The following is a 22,121-nucleotide window of genomic DNA, read 5'->3' on the forward strand; positions in this document are numbered from 1 at the left end:
CAATCTGAGACCGCTGGAATAGAACTCATAACCAAACTCATTTCCCTTTTTTCCCCTCTACAGAGCGAGCCCCTGGGGCAGTCATCCCCAGTTTGGTGATGAGAGAAGGGCTTGTCAGTGGAGCACAGAAGGGAGGGGAGGAAAGGAAAGAGGAACATGGCAGAGGGTCCAGGCACAAGAGCAGAGAGGGAGGAGAGAATAAAGAGCTAAGCTAAGTCTTATATCAGAAAAAGAAACAGGCAGAGTGGGGGTAGGGCCAGGGCCTTCACACTTGTTCCTTCATGCCGCGAAATCCTAAAATCAAACCTTGGTTTAAAAGCACAGTCACCAATCAGAACTTACAAAATAAAGTGTTTGTTTATTATGAAATTAGAGATGGAGGCCTCTCCCTCCCTCCCACTTTCTCCCTTCCCAGCTGCTCCCCCCACCCCCTATCCCCCACATTCCCTTCCCCTTGGGACATGGAAGCACACGATGTGAAATACCCAGAGAAGGCCAAGAGCCGGACCACCCCCAGGGCCAGAGCTCCCCAGAGATGTGGCCTGGGGGGCAGACTCAGGGTTTTGGCCCCTTGGGCAAGGGCCTAGCTCCCTCTCCCCGCTGGAGGTCAGTTGGGCCAGGGTGAGGCCATGAGTGATGGATGGAAACCATGCGGGCAGAATCTGTAGGGAAATGAGAGCAAAGGTAAAGGTCTACACTCTCACCTATCTTATCCCCAGTATGAAATGTTCCCTCTCACTTAGCTCTGCCCCCAAGGAAGTAAGAAGTCTCTGGAGGCCCACCCCTGTCCCTCTGCCCAGCTTCATTGATGAAGGGGCAGTGTCCGCTCCCCAGCACCAAGCTCTGGGCCAAGCACTGACCTGGGGTGAAGTATTCCCCATAGGCGGGTGGGCGTCAGTGGCTGGAAGTTTTCTTGTTCTTGAGATGGGTGACGGAAAAACCAAAAAGCTGTTAAAACTTGGTCACAGAGACCCAGAGAAAACCACAGAGAATGTGGGCAGGGGAAACAGAGATAGATAAGACATAGGCTGTGTGAGAGAGACAGACAGGCAGATAGGGAGAGCTTCATAGGGACGGACACATATATTAAGTACAACAAAGAGACACAAGGAGAGAGAAGACAGCGGCACACTCGGGAAGAGAGATGTAGAGAGTCAGAGAGACAGAGGAGTGCAAAAAGAGATGTGCAGAGTGAGAGAGAGGGAGGGAGGCATATTTAGACAAAGATGTAGGGAGTCAGAGAAAGACACACACAAAAAGAGACAGATAGGAACCCACAGGGTAGGAATTAGAGAAAAGAGACAGCAATAGGAAAAGGACCAGAGACTCGGAGTGGAAGGACCAGTGGGCCCATGGGCTGGTGGTTGTTGCCCACTGGACCCTGTGGAGCTCCCTTTTAGAGGGCATATAAGTGGGCACAACTTAGATGGGGGCTCCACAAAAACAGGCAGGATCAGGATCAGTCCTCAAGGGGCAGGGGGCTCCTTTGCCCCATACAGCTCAGCCAAGGTACGGAAAAGCGGCCCCCAATCATCCAGGGGCTCTGGGGGCCCAGAGGGGCCGCCTGCCTCACTGCCTGAGCCCAGAGAACTGAGGGAACCGCAAGATGAGCCTCGGCCCTCATAGCCATACACCTGCACAGAATCGTATGGTGGGACACCAGGGTCTTCATCTGCCTCCCGAAGCCTCAGGGCCAGCAGCTGCACTACATCTGCAGGACCAGGGGGCCGTGGCTGTCGAGGGGGCTGGGCCCTGGGCAACACATCTCGGCGAGCTGGTGCAGCTGAGGCAGGCGGGGCTGCCCCATCCGGGTTCTGAAGGGCTGTGATGTCAAAAGCCTCTGTGTCCTCTTCACCGCCGCCCTCATCATCATAGGTGATGATGTTCTCTCGAACGTCTTCCTCTTCCAACACCATTAGTGCCTCTTGCTTCTGTCGCCGGAGGGCCACGAACAGCACCACCAGGGCTGATGAGGATGGAGAGGTCACGTATACCCCATCAGAGGCCCATCTGAGTGCCCCAGGGTCCCCATATCTTTCTAAGTGGGTCAGTGCCATGCCCTTTCCCCAGCCCATTCACTATATGATATATATCCTGTCCCTTCCTTGTTTCTCCTAATGTCCCACTATAACCCACATAGCTTCTTACCAAGTAGGGTGCCTACACATGCGAGAATAGCAAGCAAAGCCCCGGTGCTGAGTCCTGCTGGGGAGAGCTGGGCCTCAGGTCGGCAGGAGGCCACTGAGCCATCAGGCTTACAACGGCATATGCTGACTGTCACCGTAGCTGTACTGCTTAGTGCTGGCTGACCCCAATCACGCAACTCAATGGGCACTAGGTAGGGCTCCCGGCGAGCTAAGACCAGGCGATGGGGCAACAATAGACTGGCAGAACCATCTGAGGAGAGACAGAAGGGGGCAGGAGGGCAGAGGGCCCAAGACTGAAGGCAAGACTAGGCTAGCTAAACCAGAACCCTGCCCAGAGATGTTTCACATCATGCCAATCCATCCTAGTGCTGGGGTGGCTTCAAGGGAAAGGGTGAGGCTTGGAGAGGAGAACTAGATACATTAAAAAAAAAAAGAAATTGGCAAAATAAAACACAAATCCATCCCCTTCCGATAGATTTGGTTTGCAGCAGAATCCTTGCCTGGGGGAAGAGGGGAAACAGATAAGGCTAAATTGGGGGCTGGGGTCAGGGGAAGGTCTGGGCCTGTATAAGAATCATGGTGGGAGGAGCAGGTGTATTGGGGGAAGTTGGATGTGTTATGGAGGGTCCATCATTTGCAGTTGGGGAATGGTATATGTGGGAAAGGGGGTAGTAGCTTAAGCAGGAGAGGAGAGGTATGGTAGAGGACATACGGATGTATGCCAAGGGAAGATATGTGACAGTGAGACATGCCAACAATTGTATGTGTGCATTCATGCATTTGAAGGCCCATGTGTATGGGGATCACCTACCTCGATTGTCCCGGACAGTGAAGTTGGCATCAGCGCCCAGGGGACTACTCAGGGAGACATAGCTACTGTTGCCAATGTCATCCCGATCCAGAGCCCGGACAACCTGAATCAACTGGGAAAGGAGAGGAGAACTCAGAAGAATGAGAGTGCCTTAAGGACCTGTCCCTCCTCCTGGCTCCTATCAGGGAGCCCTACTCACCTGGCCAGGGGCAGCTGTGTCACACACAAAGGTGTCATAGGGCTCAGCCAGCTGTGGGGCGTTGTCATTCTCATCCAGCGTCTGTATTGTTACTTGTACCCGGGAGGCCTGTGCGGAGCTGTCTGAAGCCAGGACATACACACACATAGAGCACATAGTATAATTCAACACTCAGTGTATAGACAATGCACACATGTATAGAACATATACAAAGCACGGAACACACAAAGGCCAACATGACATGACGCGGTACAGCAGAGCTCAGCAGGCACAGAGTACACACAATACAGATGGAACTCACTAACTAGATAAGTAATACATGTAGCATGTGCAGGGGCCACATTCAGCTCAGCAAACACCCTCAAGGCACATCCACATGCATGGCACCCAAGAGCACATGCTATCAGAAGACTCTATTGCCCATGGCCATAGCACACTGCTGGGCATTGGACATGATTCAGTGCCACTGTCCTGACCTTGGAGAGGGAGCAGCTGCATAATCCATAGGACTTGGGATGCACAGGCAAGGGGAGGCCAGCCATGACTCAGGGACAGGTCAGAGCATGAGTCACAGTCTTGCCCTTTCACCTTCCAACATTCATTCCTCTCTCTTCCCACCTAATCCATGCCTACCCAAACAGCTGGTCAGATGCCCTACATACTGCAAAACAATGAACTGTCCTACTCTTACCTGAATCCTACTGCCTTCTCCCAGACTGACTCATCCCACTTCCAATAACCTTGCCAACCAACCCTCTCCATTCCTCCTCTGGCCTCTCTCCCAGCCTTCCCCATGTCTCTGTTGCTGGGATCCCCACGTGTGGCTCTGGAGAAATATGCTCCAGTGAGGCCCTGACCAAGACAAGGGAGAATGAGAAGAGCTCCTGTCTCCTAGGTTTGGGGCCATTAGGCCCAAGAGAAGGAGAGGTAGCCCAGAGAAAGCCAGGTAGCAGGTAGAAAAAATTCTTGGACAAAAAGTCTAAAGAGGTCTCCCCACACTCAGGAGGCTTATGTCTGTTTTTTTCTGGGGCCAGCAAGGTGGGTGGGAGGGTCTGACTATATCCCAGAGATAGGAATGGGACAACCTCTTTGATCCATTATGTACACAGAAAGTTTTAGCAGGTTTGAAGGGGAAAAGGCAGAGATCCTCATGTACGTGAATACACAATACAGACTTACACATAAACACAAATACATCCATCCATTCATGCATATCTGGATGTACAAATACTCACACCAATATAGATATACATACATACCTATACACTTATAGTCATGCATACATACAAACAATACAAATACACAGAGAGCAGGGAATACACCAAGCATAACTTTCCCCCTCCCCTCCATCCCTTGGGGACAGATGATCAGGGCTAGGTCCTAGGGAGCTGGGGGAAAGGAGAGCAGTTATGTAATAGGGAGGGGGGAAGGCAGGAGGGAGGAAGGCAGAAGGCAGTACTGAGGCTGCCTGGGCTGGGCAGAGGTAGGAAGATAGCTCCCATGGGGGCCCTGAGAAGAAGCAGTAAAAATGCCCAGAATCAGACAGATGGGAGAAGAGCCAGAAATATCATGCCCCACCCCCTCACAATCTACCCTGGAATTTCAGCAGACTTGGAACCCCACTACCTGATTCCCCTTCTCCTTCTATCTGCCTCTCCCTGGGTCACTCTCATCTTCTGTCAAATCCTTGAACTTTCTAATATTTTATAAATATCAATGATTATTATACTGAGTAGTGCAGTTTGATGGATACAATGTTCGATTCACAGTTGGGAAGAACTGGATTCAAATCCTGTCTCAAGCATTTACTAGCTGGGTGCCCCTGGGCAAGACACTTAACCTTCAGCCTCATTTTCCCCATTTGTAAAATGAGGCCTAATAATAGCACCTGTCCCTTTGATGTTTGCAAACCACAAACTGCTATAGGGATGTCATTCTGAAGCTGCAACTAGAGAGCGTATGGGTTTTAGTGCATTTTCAGGGGAAGGCAGTGTCTGGGTTGGGAATCTCTTGGGGACAGATGACATCCGGGAGTGGGAATGCAGTAGGGGGCAGCATCAGTGGGGTGTCAGGGCCGGAATCAGAGCTGAAGAAGGTATATCAGGGTGGGGAATTTGTTGGAGCTGGGATAAGAGCTTGGAGGGAGAATCTGAAGATTCAGGCCAAGTTCCTGATTGTGAAGCGAAGGCTAAGGGTGGTCACAGATGTCTCTGTTGGACAGCAGCACTATTTCCACTGCTCCATCAGGGTTTCACTAGCAATCCCTCAAACTCCTCCAGAATAAGGAATGTGTTTTCTTTTCATCCCTCGACACTTCCCGTATCCTCCTCCAACACCCACCTCTCCTCTGTCAGCAACCCTGGGGACCCTGGCTCTCCCTAGCTCCTTCCTCTCCCTTACCAAGTTCAGTGGCCAACACAGTGAGATTGTGCCAGGCTCGAGCTTCCCGATCCAGAGGCACAGACGTCCGGATGGTGCCGTCCTCAGGCTCAATGGAGAAGCAGCGCTCGGGATCGGAGTGGGGAAGGATAGAGTATCTTAAGAGAGAGGTGTCAGGATTAGTGGCTGGGGATGGAGCATGAAATATCTGGGGGGAGGCCTGAGAGCTGATCTAATCACAATAACTGACACTTCTACTGTGCTTTATGCTTTAGAAAGTCCTTTCCTTACAACAACACTGAGTTGGGTAGGCTGAGTATTAGGATCAAAGATTTAGAGCCAGAAAGAAACTGAGAAGCCATCTGGGATAACCTCCTTATTTTATAGATGAGGAAACTGAGGCTCAGAGAGATTAACTTGACTGGTCCAAGGTCACATTGGGGCATAAATAGGACAGACAGGATATGAATCCAGGTTTCTAGTTCCAAAGCCAGTTCTTTTTCTACCATGCTAGATTAAGCTTACTATTCCCCTTCTATAAACAGGGAAACAGAAACACAGAGTATTTAAGTAACCTGCCTCAGGCAGCACAGCAAGCAAGCAGTGCTGTCTCCACAGTCCTGTGAGTACTAAGGCTTGGAGTACCTCAATGCCATTCTTCTACATTAATTCTCACAGCTGCATTTGGGAAGAAATTAATGTCTTTGGGGTCAAGACCAGCTTTACCAGCAGAATTCACATGGAATAGTTTTTGAGGCCCCAGGAAGGCCCCTTTGCTTTAAATTATCTCCTCACTGGAGTGTCATTCTGCCTGAAATTAACCCTCTTTGGTTAAGATACCTACCCAGATTCACCTCTAGGAGGGATAACATAGTAAGTTATCATCAGTCATTAACACCTTAGAAGGAATCAGTTGATCAGATACTTAGAATAAATTAGCTTACCAGATTCTAAGAGTTCAGTGTCTATTGGAAATGGTAGAAAGGCAGGTTCAGAGGGTGAGCTTTACCTGGGAAGGCAGGACTGAGTAGGGTGGGTTGTGGTATGGGCTGGGAGGAAGAGGTCCAAGAGGGATGTAGGAAGGGGATATTGTTAGTGACATTCACATTTTATTGCTACTACAGTTTTGGTGAGGGTGGGGGGAAGGGTCCTGCTCCTGGGGTCAAGGGGTATCTCTGTCCAGAGGGATAGGGAGGCCTCTCTATAGACTCCCCTAGGCCCAGGCTATACTTGGGGTCATAAAACTCTTAGTGCTTCGGACTGGGAATGAAGAGGAAAGGGAGTCCTCAGAGAGTCCAACCAGTAGTTTCTCCTATCTGAATGGTATTTGGGAAAATGTATGCCTGGAGAAGGGAAGGGGCTGAAGGGAAACTAAAGAAAATGAAAGTCTGGGAGGCTACTGGAGAGGGATAGGTCAGGAACTGGCAAGTTAGGGAAGGTCAGAGACTAAAGGAGACATATGGAAGAATAGGGGATGGGGGACATTGGGTGGGAGGAGCAGGAAGAGGACTTAAAAGCCTTTAAACTTTGATATTAAATGACTGAGAGAAGCAAATGAGGAGCTGGTTTTTGAGCTGCCATTCAACAATGAATATGACAGGGCTATGGCCCCCTAAGCCTCACCTGATGGGGCTGGCAGGTGAATCAAGGTCCATAGCAGAGACACGGCCCACCAGGGTTCCCGGGGCACTGTTCTCAGGCACAGCCAAGTGGTAGGTGGAGTGGGTAAAGATAGGTGGTTCTGGAGCATCCTGGACTGCCACACGGACAGAGGCCACGTCCTTGAAGGGCCCACGTCGCAGGTAGGCTGGGTCGATGAGTGTATTTGTGGCTTCCACACGGAAGGCATAGGATCTTCGGCTCTCAAAATCTAAAGGCTAGGAGTAGGATGAAACAGGTCTGTAGAGGCTGGGGTGGGACCCTGGAGCCCAATGCATCTCTCCTAGATTGGATAGACTCCTTTGTCCTGAGCCTGGGATACTGTCCGACCCCAGAATAAAGACCAGGGTCTAGGGGCTAGACATCATTTGGTAATTCATTCCCCCTTCCCTAGAAAGAATGGGAGTTCTCTGATCTGAGAATCATCTGGGGATCCATCAAAGCAGAAGAAAGAATGACTCAATTAGAAGCGTATATATGGTTACAAGGCAGGGCTACTGGGTGGGATGCCACCCCCTGTTTCCCCCCACCAAGATTGGTTAAGTAGGTGAATGTGTATCTGGGATAATGTCTCAGAAAGTAGAGCACAGAAAGTGGGTGTTGGCTTGTAATGGGGGGAAGAGTATGTCAGAAGGGGGCATACCTTTCGTATGGTGAGAAGCCCATCTCGGCCTTGGGCATCAGTGCTGATACTGAAAGTCTCAGCCCCCTCCCCATCCAGGATGCTGTAAGCCATGAGGGCGTTGTCTCCCAGATCAGGGTCTTGGGCTCGAAGCCTGCCCACCAGGGCCCCTGGCCCTGCAGTCTCCACCACTGAAAACTGGTATAGGCCTTTGAAGAGAAGGGGGAACAGAATCAGAATAGCCCCTTCTCCTTTCCCAGATACTCCCATCTCCTGGAAGAAGAGGAAAGGAGGACCCTGGGAGAATTCCTCATTCCCCTTTCTCCCATTTCCCTAGAAAGCTCCCTTGAGTGCCAACTTCTCTCCTGTTATCCTGGTTTCTAGGGGACAATAAGGTGAACTTCCCCAGTGCCCCCCTCCCAACCTCTCAGGGGAAGAGGCCTGAGGGGAATGTGATTCAAAGAGTGAAGGAAAAATAGGCATAGGGGCTAAGAAGTTGAAGTCAGGGGGTAGACAGAGAATAGCCTCCAAGATCTAGCAGACTCTGGGAATTCAGAGAAGGGGACAAAGAAGGATAGAGTTAGTGCCCTTACTTTGAGGGAATTTGGGGGGGTTGTCATTGACATCGCTGAGAGTAACAGTAACTGTGGTGCTGCCCGACAGCCCCCCCATGTGGCCACCCATATCCTTGGCCTGAATCACCACCAGGAACACTTCCTGCGTTTCCCGGTCCATGTTGGGGATTGCTGTCCGGACCACTCCTGGAAGGGGACGGGGTATGATACTAAGTCAAGGGCAGGGAGGGAGTTTTTCTGATCCCCGCCCTCACCCTCTTCATTGGGCATCCTTTAGATTCTTTCCCTCTGCTGCTTCCAAACCTCACCAGTCTGGGGGTCCACGGAGAAGAAAGGCAGTCCATCCAGCACTGTGTACACCAGCTTGGCACTGTTCCCATAGCTAGGGTCATCAGCATCTTGAGCTGTCACCTGAATCACTGATGTCCCTGCCGGGGAGTCTCCTGTCATTCCCGGCTCATAAGGGAGGGAAGGAGGGGGCAGGAGTGAGGGAAGTGATGGGATGGGAAAGACTGTAGTAAGCTACATGGGATGATTAGAAGGTGGTTTTGGCTAGTGGGCTGTGGGGCAAGTGTTGAATGATGGTCTGGGATGGGAGGGGGTAGTGCTCTGGAAGTAGGAGAGAGTCCTAAGCACATGGAGTACAGAAGGGAGTATCTTGGAATAGGGGAGGAGATATTTTGGAATAGAGGTAGGGAGAAGGCCTGAAGGAATGGGAGGAGCCTAGTCTGGGTTTGGAGATTATATAAATTGGGAGTGGGCAGCTTGCTATGGGAGATACTTGTTGGGGAAGAGTAGTCTGGTTTTTGGCAAAGGAAAATTGGGGTCAAAGCAAGGGTCTCTCACCGACATTGGACATCTCTGGCACAGTGGCATGGTACGGCCCAAGGGGGAAGACTGGTGGGTTGTCATTGATGTCTTGCACTTTAATGATGAACTCAGATGGTGGCTCTAAGGGCCGGTTGGAGGCTCTATCCACAGCCTGAGCTAAGAGCACATACTGGGCCTTTTCTTCCCTGTCTAGGCTCTTAGTGACATGGATATTGCCAGTAGCCTCATCAATCACAAACACAGTGCCTGCTCCTTCCCCTGTCAACAGGTACTTGGTTCGGCCCTCACCACGATCCACATCTGAGTGAAGCTGTTGGGGACATGGAGTTAGGGGGTCAGATATTGGAAAGCTGCTGGGGTGAGAGAGCCTGGCAAAGGGAATGGACATACAGGATCAGAAGGCCCATGCTTGGGGACAAGAGTCTTAACCAAGGTGAAGGAAGGAAGTGACATGGGTCAAGCTAGAGGAAGGGTTAAGCGAGGCTGTTTTGGGGGGAGGGGTTAGTTCTTACTCTGCCAATGAGGACAGGTTCAGGGCCAGCATACTCCTCGATGACGAAGAACTGGTTCCAGACCCAGCTCCTTCTTGCCCGAAGCAGTGTAGGCCCCTGGCCCTCCCTGATACCAGCCCATGCTTGGGCTGGGGCAACCAGCCTCCCTGCACAACCCCAGCTCCCCTGCCAGGCCAGCAACAGCCACACAAAGACCCACATGCTTTGAACCTGGTTCTGGTGTTGGCTCAGCCCAGGCTCCACTCACTGACCCACCGGCCCTCTCCCCACAGTGGTGCTGTCCATGTGGCAGGTGGGGCCGGCAGGGCAGGTGTGTGGGGGCTATCCCATCAGTCCAAACCTGCAGAAAAGGAATTCGTCAGCAAGGATGAGCAAGATACCCTCAAATCCCCCAAACTGGACGCACTGGTAATCAGACCCATTAGTAACCATTCCCCAATACCTTCATTGCTAGTGGATTCAGTACTAAGAAAATAAGGGTTTGGGGAGAAGAGGACAGACAGGACAGGAGAGGCTCAAGCTGGAAGGGATAGGGAAAGAAACAGAGGAGAATCCCAATACCTTCATGACTTAACATTCCCAGCCACCCCCATCCTTCTTCCCACCTGCACTGTCCCTATATTCACCTCTGGCCTCCAAGTTTTCAAATATCTGATCAGTCACAGTGCAGCAGGAGGGCTGGAGAGAAAAGAGAGAAATGGAAGAAGGGGCCAGAATGTGGGGAGGGCCTGAGAAATCCTTAGTCTGGGCTCTTTTCCCCTCAGCTTGCCCCTCTCTCTAACACAGGGTGACCTAGACTTTATGACTGACAGCTTTAGGATCTCTGCCTTGGGAGCCTAAGGAGGAGGGGCTGAGGAAAAGGGCTTGATTAAGCTGGTCAGGCTTAATAGGGGTTTGATTCTAGGGTGTGTGTGGCCTGAGATGGTCTGAAGGAGGGGATGAGAGTTGAAGAGGGAGGGAAGTAAAGCCCGATCCCTAGGGAGGTAAAGAAGGTGAGTGAGGTCTAAGAAAAGAGGTGACTCCTGACATGGACTCCTGAGGCCCCATGTCTCTAGATCCTGCCCCAGACCCCATGTGAAAAGCATTGCTGGGCTCAGTCAGTCCCTAACCGCAATGATACCCCTTGGAGCTAAGGCACGAGGACTGGTGGGGAGTGAGGCAGAGCAGAGGGCAAGGACTGGGAAATGAAGAGAGTGGGGAAGAAAGGAGCCACTGAGAGACATAAAGATGAGTGAGGGAGGTGGAAGAAAGCAAGAACACCGAATGATAGTGGTGGAAAGAGATCAACGGAGGGAGACAGAGAGTGACTGAAAGGCAGAAATATATTAGAGATACAGAAAAAGCACCGATTCAGAGAGCTGGACCCCAGTGAAGAGTCAGTATAGGAACACAGAAGAAACTGCAGGCAGTGGTGACTGGGGAGATCCCCAAGAGCCAGGGTCAGGCTAGGACAAGAGAGAGAACTTCAGAGTCTGGGGAAATGGGGGCAGACAGGAAGGGCTCAAGCAAGGAAGGACAGAAGAGGAAGAAAGAGGAGCCCCAGCCCCATTCCACTCTATTCCCCCCCAGGGGGACACCCCAGGACACCCTGCTCCAGCCCCTCCTCCTTACCAAAATCCAGACACCTGACAGCCTGTCTATCCAGTGGGAAGCCAGGGAATGGGAGAGAGGGAAAGGGAGAGAGGTAGAGATGAAAAGGTGAAAGAAAGAGGAGAGAGAAATGGGAAAGGGAGAAAGATGAAACACAGAAGGGGAAGAGAAAGAGGGAGAGAGAGGAAAGGGAGAAAGATGAAAGACAGAAGGGGAAGAGAGAGAGGAAAAGAGGAAAGGGAAAAGGGGCAAGGGAAAGGAGAGAGAGAGAGAGAGAGAGAGAGAGAGAGAGAGAGAGAGAGAGAGGATAGAAAGGGGTAAGAGGGAGAGAAAAAGAGGGAAAGAGAGGAAAGAGGAAAGGGAATGAGGGAAGAAGAAAAGAAGCAGCGGTGAAAGGCAGAGATGTGAGAAAGGGTGCAATGGGACAGACAGCAAGAGGGGGAGGAAGGAGAGAGGAAAGAAGAGGGAAAGGCAAGGAGGAAAGAAGAAGGACAAGAATGATAGTGATAGAAAGAGGGGATAGAAACCGAAAGGAGGAAGATATTGGGTAGGAGAGAGATGGGATGGGAAAACAGGGTTTAGGAAGAGGGGAAAAGAGGGAATGAAAGAGGAAGGGAAAGAGGAAGAGAGGAGCGAGGTGAGATAGAAGGGAAAGAAGGAAAAGAAGGGAGCTGGGAAAGCGACTACAGCAGATGTGGGGTCCCCGGTGTCTGTCTCGGAGCAAACCCCTTGGAGAGGACCGCAGAGCCCCCCTCCCTTTGGCTCGCCGACCCCGGCTGCTCCGGGGCTGGCGGTAGGTCCGCTTACCTGGGCTGGCGCGAGGGTCTCTGCCTCTCTCCCAGCAGGAGAGCGAGCGGCAGGCAGGGGAGGGACACCCACACCCACACACAGCCCCGCACTCCCCCCGCCCCCGCCACCCCACGGCCACCCGCGACTGAAGCGCAGAGAGCCAGACTGAGGCGTCGATTGGGGAGGACGCCGGAACCCGATCGAGAGGGAGCGGGAGCCGCGGCTTTGCTGCAGGTCTGAGCGGCCCCAGCGAGAACAAGAGCGAGACGGAGCAGCGGGGCGGGGGGAGCGGGAAAGGGGGGCGGGGGAGGAGGAGGAGGCTCCGCCTGCAGAGGGAGGAGGGGGGAGGAGACGGCGGGGAGGAAGAGGAGGGAGAAAGAACAGGGGAGAGAAGAGGAAAAAAGCGGGGGCGGAGAGAAGCGGGGACCTGCGTTCCTTTTTCCTCCAGTAGACCCTCACCTGGCGGGGCGGGGGGCAGTGGAGACTCCCTCACCCCAGCCCCCTGCAGCCAGCCCGCCCCCCACCCCTCACATATGTGGAAAGGCGCCCTCGAGGCGCATACAGATGCAGTGTCCTTGTACCCCAGCCCCCCCCCGGTTCGGGGCTCGAACCCTGCCAGGCTGAGCCCCGTCTGGCCTCCTCCATGCTTCCGGATTAGGGGTCGAGGGGGACCCTTAGCCGTACTCAGGGTATCACTTCGGGGGCAGCTCGGGGAGCGCAGAGCTCGGGCTGCCCAGGTCGAGGACGATAGGGGAGAGACTCAGCGGTCTTTAGGGACGGTATCCAATGAGAGGGCCGAAGGGGTCGGTATGGGCCGGGGAAGGACGTGATTTCCTGGGGCGGCGATCGGGAGAAAAGCAGCCTACGTTTCGGGACGGTCACCCTCAGTAGTCAGCACGAAGGGCGACTGCCACCTGGTGGTGAACGCAGGGTCTTAACATCTCGGAGCGGGAGGGTGAAGACACTGCCTGCCACCAAGTGCAGAGCTCGTGGCGGGAGAAGGGGTCTCTCTCCCCAACACTCCCCACTCCTCCAGCTGTACCTCAGTGGGAACCGAAACGTCAGTGTGTCTCCCTCCCATTCCCCAAAGACCCTTCACTGGTCCTCTTCAGGTGGTGGTGCAAATTTTATGCCACCTGGAAGAGTTTAGGGGCTGATGAGAGGCTGCTCTCCAGAACCCTCTGAACAGCCTTCTAGGTAGTTGATCCTGTCACCTAAATTTTTTAAAGACCTCCCAGCTAAAAGAAGTCTACAGAGGCCAGGAAGCAGAGCCCTCCTCCACCCCTCTCTTACGAACTCCCAAGGAAACCCAACAGCACAATAAGAGGTAAAACTAAGTCAGATTTTTATTTTTTTCCATAGACCACATCATTTAATAATAAAAAAAAATAAAAATAAAAATAGAACAGAAGGAAAAGGTGGATATAAAGTGGAACTTGTGGGCCAGGTGGAGGCTGAAGGGCAAGAGGGAAAGACTTCAGGAACTGCAGGGGCTGGGGACTCGGGAGGAGAGATGCTGATTCAGCTCATAGGTGCCCCAGTCCCGACCCCAGCTATTCCTGAAGGGAGAAGGTAAGATCCCCGTAGGGGAGGAGAGGGGAAGGGAGTGAAAGGGGAACAAGTTATAGGGAAAATGAAGATGGGAAATAGTGATAAGGGAGATGTGGAGGATGCTGAGTCCCCTGGCTGCTTCCCATCTTTAAGATTAACCTTTACTCCCTCCCCCCACCCCCCAGAATGGGTCTTAGCCCTACACAGATCCAGAAATGGGGTTTGGGGAAAAGGCTGAAGGGCACATGGGGCAGCACACAGCCACTTCTCCCCGTGTTCTGTGAACAAAAAGAGGGACACACTTCAGCACAGGTAATTCTGTGCAATACCCTCAGGGGTTATAAGGTGGTGGCAGAGTGCCCATCCCTTTGTGGCTCTTACCCCCCACCAGCAGGGTGGCTGATGCCTGAGGCTTTCCTTAGGGTGGGGGGTTCCAGCTAGCGGCGCCCACCCCTGTCTCGCACTGGGGTGCTGCGGCTCCGGCTTCGACTGTGCCGTTTGGTGTCCCGACGATCCCTCTCACGGCCCCGTTCCCGATCCCGATCCCCCCGGTCCCTCTCCCGTTCCCGCTCTCTTTCCCTCTCTCGGCTATGCTCCCGACGTTTCTCCCTCTCTAGCTGCCGACTCCGTTCTCGCTCAGCCTCCTTCTCTCTTTCTTTCTGTTCTTCTTCTTCTTGCTCTTTTCGTCGTTTCTCACGCTCCTTGGCCCGCTCGGCCCGCTCAGCCTCCTTCTGAACAATCTGTGGGCCAAGTAGGGGAATCAGGGTATCTGCTGCCTGTGTTTCTCTTTAATAGAGTGGCTTTGCCTCATTCCTGTAACCCTGCCAACTCCGTGACTGTCACCTCCCTTATCCAGGAACTTTGGTTTGTCTCCAGTCTTTATACTAGAGAAAGCTCACCTGGCAGTCAGTTAGAGGAAGCCAGTAGATGCAGGGTGCTGCCTTGGTCTTACGGAACAAGTCATCCAGCAGCTTGGCAGGTGGTTCCTCCTGAGCTTTTTCTGGGAAGACAGTGAATGATTAGGCTCTGAGTGTGCCTGGTCCCAGGGTTTCTCCCACCCAATTGGTGGGTACACCTGCCACAGTCCTGTAGGTAAGGATAGGGAAAGCTTCCTGTAGCCCAATCAATACCTTTCTTTTCACTCTTCTTCTCTTTGGACTTGGCTCGTTCCTTGCGGCGGCGGTCACGGGAGCGAGATCGGGAACGCGGCCCTTCACGAACCTTGTCCCGGTCCCACTCCCGTTCTGAGCGAGTACGTTCCCGTCGCTCCATCTCTCGCTCTCGCTCTGCCCACTGCTCCCGCACTGCCCGCTCCTGCTCCCTCTGCTCTGCCCGTGGATGATGTGGTGGCTGGGCTGGGGGCGGGGGCGGAGGGTGCAGGGGCCGTGGACCTCCCTGCTCCTCAGCTTTAGGCTCAGAGGGTCGGTCTGGCAAGAGGCCTCGGTGAAAGTCCAGCTGTGGGTACAGAAGGGCAAATAGTAAAGTGGGAATGAAAATACTCTTGATGGATTGGTTCAGGTAAATCTCAGGGGCACCTTTTAAGCAATGTTACAAGTTCAGTTATGGAAAGGGCAGTGGGCACTGGAAAGAAATCTTCCCCTGTGGAGACCCTGACCAAGGTGTTAGGGAAAATCCTTAATGAAAGGACTCTGGTGCTCTGGATCCTTAGAAAGGCTTCCCTGCCCTTAGTCAGGATAGGGGAAGATAAGATGCCCCCTCTTTTCTATCTATTTCTTTCTAGGTCTCATACCTCATCCTGCTCTGCATAGTCAGCACACAGGAATTTGGGATTGGACTGGGGCCACTTTACTCCATGTAGAGCTGTTCGAGTGGCAACAGCTTCCTCTACTGTTGAATACTGATGAAAGAAGACCAGAAAAAAGATCACTTTTATAGCCTTCAATTTAATCACCATCCTACAATATCCCAAGATCAGTTCCCAAAGGACCTCAACAACCCTACCAACAAAAATAATCCTTCCTCCTCACCGTGACATAGCAATGGGACTTGATTTTATCTATCCAGAAGGCTTCTTCCACCAGGGTCCCTGTACGACCCAGCAACTCCTTCAACTGGCCTAAGGTAAAAGGACGAACCTGCCAATGAAAATGGAATGTCAAAAGCCACAAAGGAAAAAAGGGTTGAAAGGTCATCATTTCTAGGTTTCTTAATAACCAGTAGCCCAGGAAGAATGCTTGGGAATTTGTATTCTTTAGTTGGAGTGGAAACTACTCACCAAATTGGAGATATGGACAATGTTATTGATCTTGCCCCGAGGTGGTGAGGGCACCTGGGCTGTACGAACAGGATCATCAATTGTGATAGACACACCAGATTTCTGCTGGCTGATTGAACGCCGGGTCAGAGTGTCTCCCAGAGTCACTGCAAAAACAAAAACCGGGAATGGTTGCCAACAGGGCATAACTGTGGGATTATTGCCTTCTCCAGAACAACCCTTTTGTCCTTTCATTGCCTTATTACTCACCTTTTTTTACTTCATGCTCCACAGGTGGAGGCAAGGCAACTTCTACAGAAACCTGAGGCGTTTCAGGGGGCTCAACTTCAGGCTCTTTTTCTTCCTCCTCTTCTTCACGCTGTCCATTTTCCTGGCCCTCTGCTGGCACCACCTATAGAAAAGATGAGGGAACATTAGAGGCTCTGAAACATTTCCTAACACGCACATCACAGCCATGACCCTGACTCTTTCTGGTGAGGTGTTGGAAATAATGTTAAGGGAGGCATGTCATCTCAATATTGAGTACAAATACATGAGTCCCTGATCTGTATTGAGACACTGAATCAATGGAAAAGGAGAGACAGTTCAAGCTCCGACTCCTACCTCAACAGCCACCCTGTTCCCAGCCTCTCCATAACCTGGCTCCTTAGCACACTGAGCCTTTTACCTGAGTGACAGTCCGGCATATCTTCAGCCCCTTGTCGTGGGTTCCATCCTCACCATTACGCTCTGTCTCATCTTCAGAGATCCTTGAGTCATCAGCATGTAGATCCACAATGGCCTCCTGCCCCGCCAGGGGTTTGATGTCGGGGATAAGGCTCTGGGACACAGATACCCCCCCACCCCGTTACACTGGGCCCACATCTACTCCCACCTCCCCACATCCCACCCCTCAAGCTTTTCCCACCTCACCTTGAGAGACTCAGTGGTGATACTGATGGAGGGCTTCTTCTGTGTGGTAGCTGTGCTAGCCCCCCAACGCCTCTTCCGTCCTGGCTGGCCGCCTTCTGTGTCACTGTTTCCAGCTGGTACCCCTTTGGTAGCCGCTACTCCCAAGAAACAAGGCTCAATTGTGAGATGGCCAGGGGTTCTCTACTAGGTTCCCTCTGTAATCCCACTGAACAACCTTTAACTTGGGTTATCTAGCCATCAATCCAGACTATTAATGTATTTTAAACTAAGGCAAATAACCTTAGGAATTGAAGAAAACTTGTCTTCAGAATGAACAAGAAGAGAAGCAGAACTACTTCTTGATTGAAAGGAACTACCTACCTGTATTTAAAGGCAGCAAATCACAATTTGCTTGGTGGGGACTGTGTGAAAAGGAAAAGTCCTAAGCAATTTACCTTTTCAAATGGAGGTAGAGATGACATTTAAAATTGTGGGGAATCAAGGGGACAATTGCATGGTTGAATTGGGGCCCAGAATTGTTTAAAAACTGATTTTTTGGGGGGGGAGGGGGAAAGGCAAAGCAATTGGAGTTAAGTGACTTGCCCAAGGTCATACAGGTAAGTGTGTCAAGTGTCTCAGGCCAGATTTGAACTTAGTTCCTCCTGACTCCAGGGCCGGGGCTCTATTCACTGTGCCACCCACATGCCCCCCAAACTGTGCTTTTTATCACACACCCTCTAGCAGGATGGGAAAAACTCCTCTGTGAGACAAAAGGGCCTTCGTTCCTATTCTCTGGCTCTAAGAACTTAGGTGTTTGAAGGAATGTGTGTGTGTCTCTCTCTCCACATAGTACTTTAGAATCTATAACTACAAAGAATAAGAAGGGAGGAACAGTCAATGGAGAGTAGGGTTTGAAACACCTCACTGTATATTTCCATTGAGAGAGAAGTAAACCTTCTTATTACTTGGAAACTGGCTAAGTGTAAGGAGCTCAATGGAACCAGAGAAATGACAAAAACCTATATTCTTGGGGGAGAAAGATGTAGAGAGAAAGATCTGTTTCATCAAAAACTCTGGTTGCTATGGGATCCCTAAATAGCAGTGATTTAAGTCTAGACTTACAGACAACGGAGATCTTCCTCTTGAAGGATTTGGGCATCGAGCTCTGTATAGAGAAGAGAAGGGGAAAAAAAGAGAAAGAGACACACCCCACAGAGAGGGGGGGAAGAGGTTAGATGAGGGTAGTTTCAGCACAGGCTCCAAGAGACACAGAGTAAGAGAGACAGAGACAGACAGAGAGACCAAAACAGAAGCGGCAAACGGCAAAAACGGAAGCGGAACCGATGCAAGTTAGAGAAAAAAACAAAACCAAACGTCACATCGGGGAAAGGTCCGTCCAGTCCACACCATGCCTGCATATTAGCTTTACCAGAAATAAGTTGAAGACTTTTAGGATGTAGTAGCCTCCCCCGCTCTTCAAACATGTTGCCATGCCCCCTTCATAGTCCTCCAGAGTTGAGACATACCTGGCCCAGATTCTGAGGCTACTGCCTCTAGTGCCCAGAGCTGGCTGATGCAGTCCTCCTTACTCCCTATTAACTCAGGTTAAAAATGAAGGAACAAAGAAAGCCAACTTCGGGCTGGGAAAGGCCTCAAGGATCTTCATTTTCCTCCCTTCAAATGACCAACCAGTCTACTAATGAAAATTACTTTGATGCTTCAAGTACAAGCTATTTAGCTTGTCTTGTGTCCCATATGTAGGATGCTTTTGTACTCTAGAGAGTTAGACTCTGAAGATTTCTGTTACCTATAGTCCTGATATCTTTTGGAGGAAGGCAGCCCAAGACAAACTTGACTGGAGGGAGTGAACTAAATGCCATTTGAACTTACAAGTAACAACTGTAGAAAGGTCTTGAAAGGGACAGCCTTTTTCACCTGCTGCATTCTTAGACCTCCCTACGCATCATACTTGGCTCCAAGAGGGACTTACCATTCCTTCTCCAACCAGGACTCATGCCTTATGGGCTTTAACTGAGGACTGGAAGGTGGCTTTGAGACAACTCCCTCCCTCTTCCCAAAGGAAAGGGACTATGAACAGAGCAGAAGGGAAAGGCTAAGAATGGGGGACAGAGTGGAGAACCTTTATATTTGTGTGCTTATTTCTGGAAAAACTAAGACCACCCTTCTAAAGGGTAGAGCAGGACTCTTGACAAAATCTCTTCTTTCCACCTCCCTCCCCAACCCTGCTTCTGTCATCTAACCAAGTCTCCTTGGTCTCCGTTAAGGGCCAGCCTGACCCCAGCCGGGCCGCTCTCGACGGGAAAGTTAGTGAGAAAAAAAAAAAGTCTTAATTAAAACAGGAAAAACATGAACCAAATAAATAAAATCAATAAAGAAATCAGAAAATTAAAGAAAAAAAGGGGAAAAAAAATAAAGATTTTTGGGGGGAAAAAGAAAAAAAAGAAGAAAATAAATAAATTAGGAATATGACAAATGTTCCAGGTACCATCTCACACCTGGGATCTTCAGTTCAGCCAATCGCACCTCACTGTGTACTGTATCTAGTCAACCGCCGGTCCAATCAGAATGAGCCCTCCCTGCTAGGCGCTGTGCAATTGGTGGGGGGTTGGGTTGGCAAAAAAGGTGAGTGCACGGCGTGGTGGTCGGCGGCAGAGCCACAGTCCTCCCGGGGGGGCGAAGGGGGGGGGGAAAGGGGAAAAATTGGGGGGGCAGTGCCCAGTCTCCAAGGTGTCAGACAGTTCAATGGTGGTGCCCGGGCTCAGCGAGGGGCAGAGGGGGAAAATGAGGGGAGAGACAGCAGTCCCAGCCCTATATGGGCACCATCTTGTAGTCCCTGATGAGGAGGTGGCCACTGAATGGCAGGAGAGGCTCATGCCCTGGATTATGAGAGGCAGACATGGCCCCCATGTCCATCAGTGGCAAACTGCAGCAGTAACAACACTCAACATTTGCAATCCAGGTGATCCATGACTCCAGGGTCTCTTTTTCCTCTGCCTGCAACTAGTTGGGGAGGCCTCTGATCAGACGTGGCTACGGCGCCTCAGATGAAGGTGCCCCTGGAATTGGTAGGTAGACATTCCAGGTGAAGAATGACAACTGTAAGGCCAGGCTGCTTTTCTTCTTAGAGTGTGTGGCTTCGCCTCAGAGAGCTCCAGCTGGGACAGTGGCTCCAGTCAGGTGGATGGATGGGTCCAGGCCCCTGCCTCCAAGGATGGAGAAGTGGTAAGGACTGCCAGCATACTACCCTCCACCATGTGTAGCCAGGGACCAGAGTAAAGTCCATCTGATGAGTGAGCAGTGATGTAGTAGACTGGGATGTCACCAGCATTAAGTCCCTGGGGCTTAGACCTCTGACCTTCTGCAGGATCCTCAGTTGTTGAAGCTTATTCTGAGGGCCCCACTTTGGTATCTTATAGCCTGCTGCCATGCCCACACATGGCTCTTTAGGGAGGTTTTGTTGCCCTAGAAAGGGAATCCAACAGTCTGTAGAGAACAAGGAAGCCCCCAGCAGAGGCATATGGATAGGGGCCCCAGCACTGACAAAAGTTCTTCTTGAGGCATCCCAAGTAGGGAAATGGCACAAGTCCGCCCCTTTCCAGATGCACTTTGCTTTCTGAATACAAGTCTCTCCTGAACAGTACTCTTCTGGCCCCCTGCTGTAGACAGGTCAGGGAGGCAGGTGTGGGGGGGCCCCCCCCAGGAGCCCACATACAACAACCCCCCTTCTGGCCGAGGTACCAGGATAGCAGACTCGGCTCTTACTGGGCAGCTCAGTAGCAGCGGGTGGGTCCAGAGGAGGAGGCAGCAGCAGCAATTGGCCAGTTGGGCAGGGTTATATTTTACGGGCGGATTACCGTACATGAGGTACTTGGACAAAGTTTTACGGGGAAGAAGGACCTTGTAATAAATAATATTCTGCACATCAAATCACTTTCACCGGCCCCCACCCCCGCAACACACACCAGAGAAAGGCTACACACACAACAGTCCCACCCACCCTGTGGCCCCAGCTCCCAAACCCAGCTAAGACTTCTATCACTACAATAGCCAAGGAGATTTTGCTGGCTTGGATTGAGGCACAGCCCTTGAATTGGATGCATGGCATGAGTGAATGTAAATGGAAAAAAATAGAAAGGATCATCAAGGATAAAAATAGAAAAAGAATCTCCATGGAGTATAGCTATATACATCTCAGCAATGGGACCACTGGGGGGCAGATAGGAAACTCAGATTTCCTCAGCATGGTTAGTCTGTGGTGAAAAATCTGATAAGCCCACTAGGGGGCAATGCTTTCTAACAGGATAAAAAGGAGGGAAAGCAAGAAGGTGACTATCCCTAAGAGACTGAAGATGATAGCAAAAAAACCTGAGCTCTGAGTTTGGAAAAATAATTTAAAGAAAAAAATATAACAAGGACTCTTGTCCCTGGTGTAAGCCTACCAGGCAGCTCCAAGACAAAAGAACAGCTGAGACTTAGAGTTGATGTCCTAGAAATCAGTAAGGGAGAAAGAAAGGAAAAGGAGAATAAAGTCCCCCTTAATTCAGTCTTCAATCAACAAATAAGAAAACCTAAAAGGCCCAGGAGCTAACTAACCCTCCTCAACAAGAAAGAACTGCTAAGCCCTGTTCCCAATACAAGGGTATCCCTTGCTAAACCAGCAAATTCTCCCTTTGGCCCTACACTGATAAGCATCCCTGTCTGCCTCTGGGACCTGCAGGTCCCAGATCTCTGCTGAGCAAAGATCTGCCTTGTCCCTTCATTCTGAACTTATCCCACTGTTCAAAGGGGGTCACCAGAGTGGCCTACCCTTTCCCCTAGGGTTGTCCCCCACCCTCACCAACAGGTGGCCTTGAAATTTACCTCTTTCTTTTCCTCATCCTCTGCACTGCCCTCAGGGCGTTCTTCACTGCTTGCTGCATCTGCAATGGGCATGGGGGGCTCAGGCACCTCATTCTCAGGCCTGTTTTCAGCTGTCTCCATGGTCACTTCCTCCTTCTCCTCGCTGACAATATGGGGGGGGGAGGGGGAAGGAGGGTAGGAAAGGAAAGGCAGGAAAGAACCAAGGGGAACAGAGAGCAAGATGTTAGCTCGTGAGTCAGGAAACCCCCATGCTCTTGTCACTGGGGATGGGGGGGAGGGGGGAATGCTTTCCCTATCACACGTATTTCGACCCTACCGATAGCCCCAGTTCTTTGGTCTTGAGGCCTAATCCAAGATGAAGGGAAAAGGTAAGATTTTCTTTTACCTAAGGATGAAAGGGGAATTAGCACTTCCAAGTTGGGACAAAGCTGTGATGGGGGCGGGGTGC

The 22,121-nt window shown here is 51.3% G+C and overlaps 2 protein-coding genes across 13 annotated transcripts in view; both read right to left on the minus strand.

Moving 5' to 3' along the window:
* Window positions 1-405: 405 nt before the first annotated feature.
* Window positions 406-12,350, minus strand: CDH24 (cadherin 24). Of its 5 annotated transcripts, none has more exons than XM_069097826.1 (14): window positions 12,133-12,350; window positions 10,362-10,413; window positions 9,736-10,075; window positions 9,239-9,533; window positions 8,701-8,811; window positions 8,411-8,578; window positions 7,839-8,026; window positions 7,160-7,413; window positions 5,558-5,694; window positions 3,158-3,279; window positions 2,959-3,070; window positions 2,149-2,397; window positions 861-1,966; window positions 406-662 (listed from the first exon to the last, which is right to left on the minus strand). In XM_069097826.1, the coding sequence occupies exons 3-13, from the start codon at window positions 9,934-9,936 to the stop codon at window positions 1,467-1,469; spliced, it is 2,337 nt and encodes a 778-aa protein (XP_068953927.1). In that variant the 5' UTR covers window positions 9,937-10,075; window positions 10,362-10,413; window positions 12,133-12,350; the 3' UTR covers window positions 406-662; window positions 861-1,466. The 5 variants fall into 5 exon arrangements, with proteins under 5 accessions (XP_068953927.1, XP_068953923.1, XP_068953926.1 ...); XM_069097822.1 differs by having other exon boundaries at window positions 8,701-8,820; XM_069097825.1 differs by lacking the exon at window positions 10,362-10,413 and having other exon boundaries at window positions 8,701-8,820.
* Window positions 12,351-13,442: 1,092 nt separating this feature from the next.
* Window positions 13,443-22,121, minus strand: part of ACIN1 (apoptotic chromatin condensation inducer 1) — a 39,220-nt gene continuing 30,541 nt past the window's right edge. For 7 of the 8 annotated variants that reach the window (XM_069097830.1, XM_069097831.1, XM_069097828.1 and 4 more), the window contains 11 exons: window positions 21,674-21,815; window positions 17,915-17,957; window positions 16,814-16,947; window positions 16,569-16,721; window positions 16,151-16,292; window positions 15,902-16,047; window positions 15,654-15,761; window positions 15,416-15,523; window positions 14,796-15,120; window positions 14,565-14,665; window positions 13,443-14,405 (listed from right to left, as the gene is read on the minus strand). In XM_069097830.1, the coding sequence (XP_068953931.1) occupies window positions 14,103-14,405; window positions 14,565-14,665; window positions 14,796-15,120; window positions 15,416-15,523; window positions 15,654-15,761; window positions 15,902-16,047; window positions 16,151-16,292; window positions 16,569-16,721; window positions 16,814-16,947; window positions 17,915-17,957; window positions 21,674-21,815 (1,705 nt within the window). In that variant the 3' untranslated portion in view covers window positions 13,443-14,102. The remainder of the gene's footprint in view (window positions 14,406-14,564; window positions 14,666-14,795; window positions 15,121-15,415; window positions 15,524-15,653; window positions 15,762-15,901; window positions 16,048-16,150; window positions 16,293-16,568; window positions 16,722-16,813; window positions 16,948-17,914; window positions 17,958-21,673; window positions 21,816-22,121) is intronic. The other variant, XM_069097829.1, reaches the window with a different exon arrangement.

Source organism: Petaurus breviceps, unplaced genomic scaffold, assembly GCF_028583685.1.
Source record: "Petaurus breviceps papuanus isolate PSGF00001 unplaced genomic scaffold, PetGlider_PUasm1.0 37, whole genome shotgun sequence".
Taxonomy (NCBI): domain Eukaryota; kingdom Metazoa; phylum Chordata; class Mammalia; order Diprotodontia; family Petauridae; genus Petaurus; species Petaurus breviceps.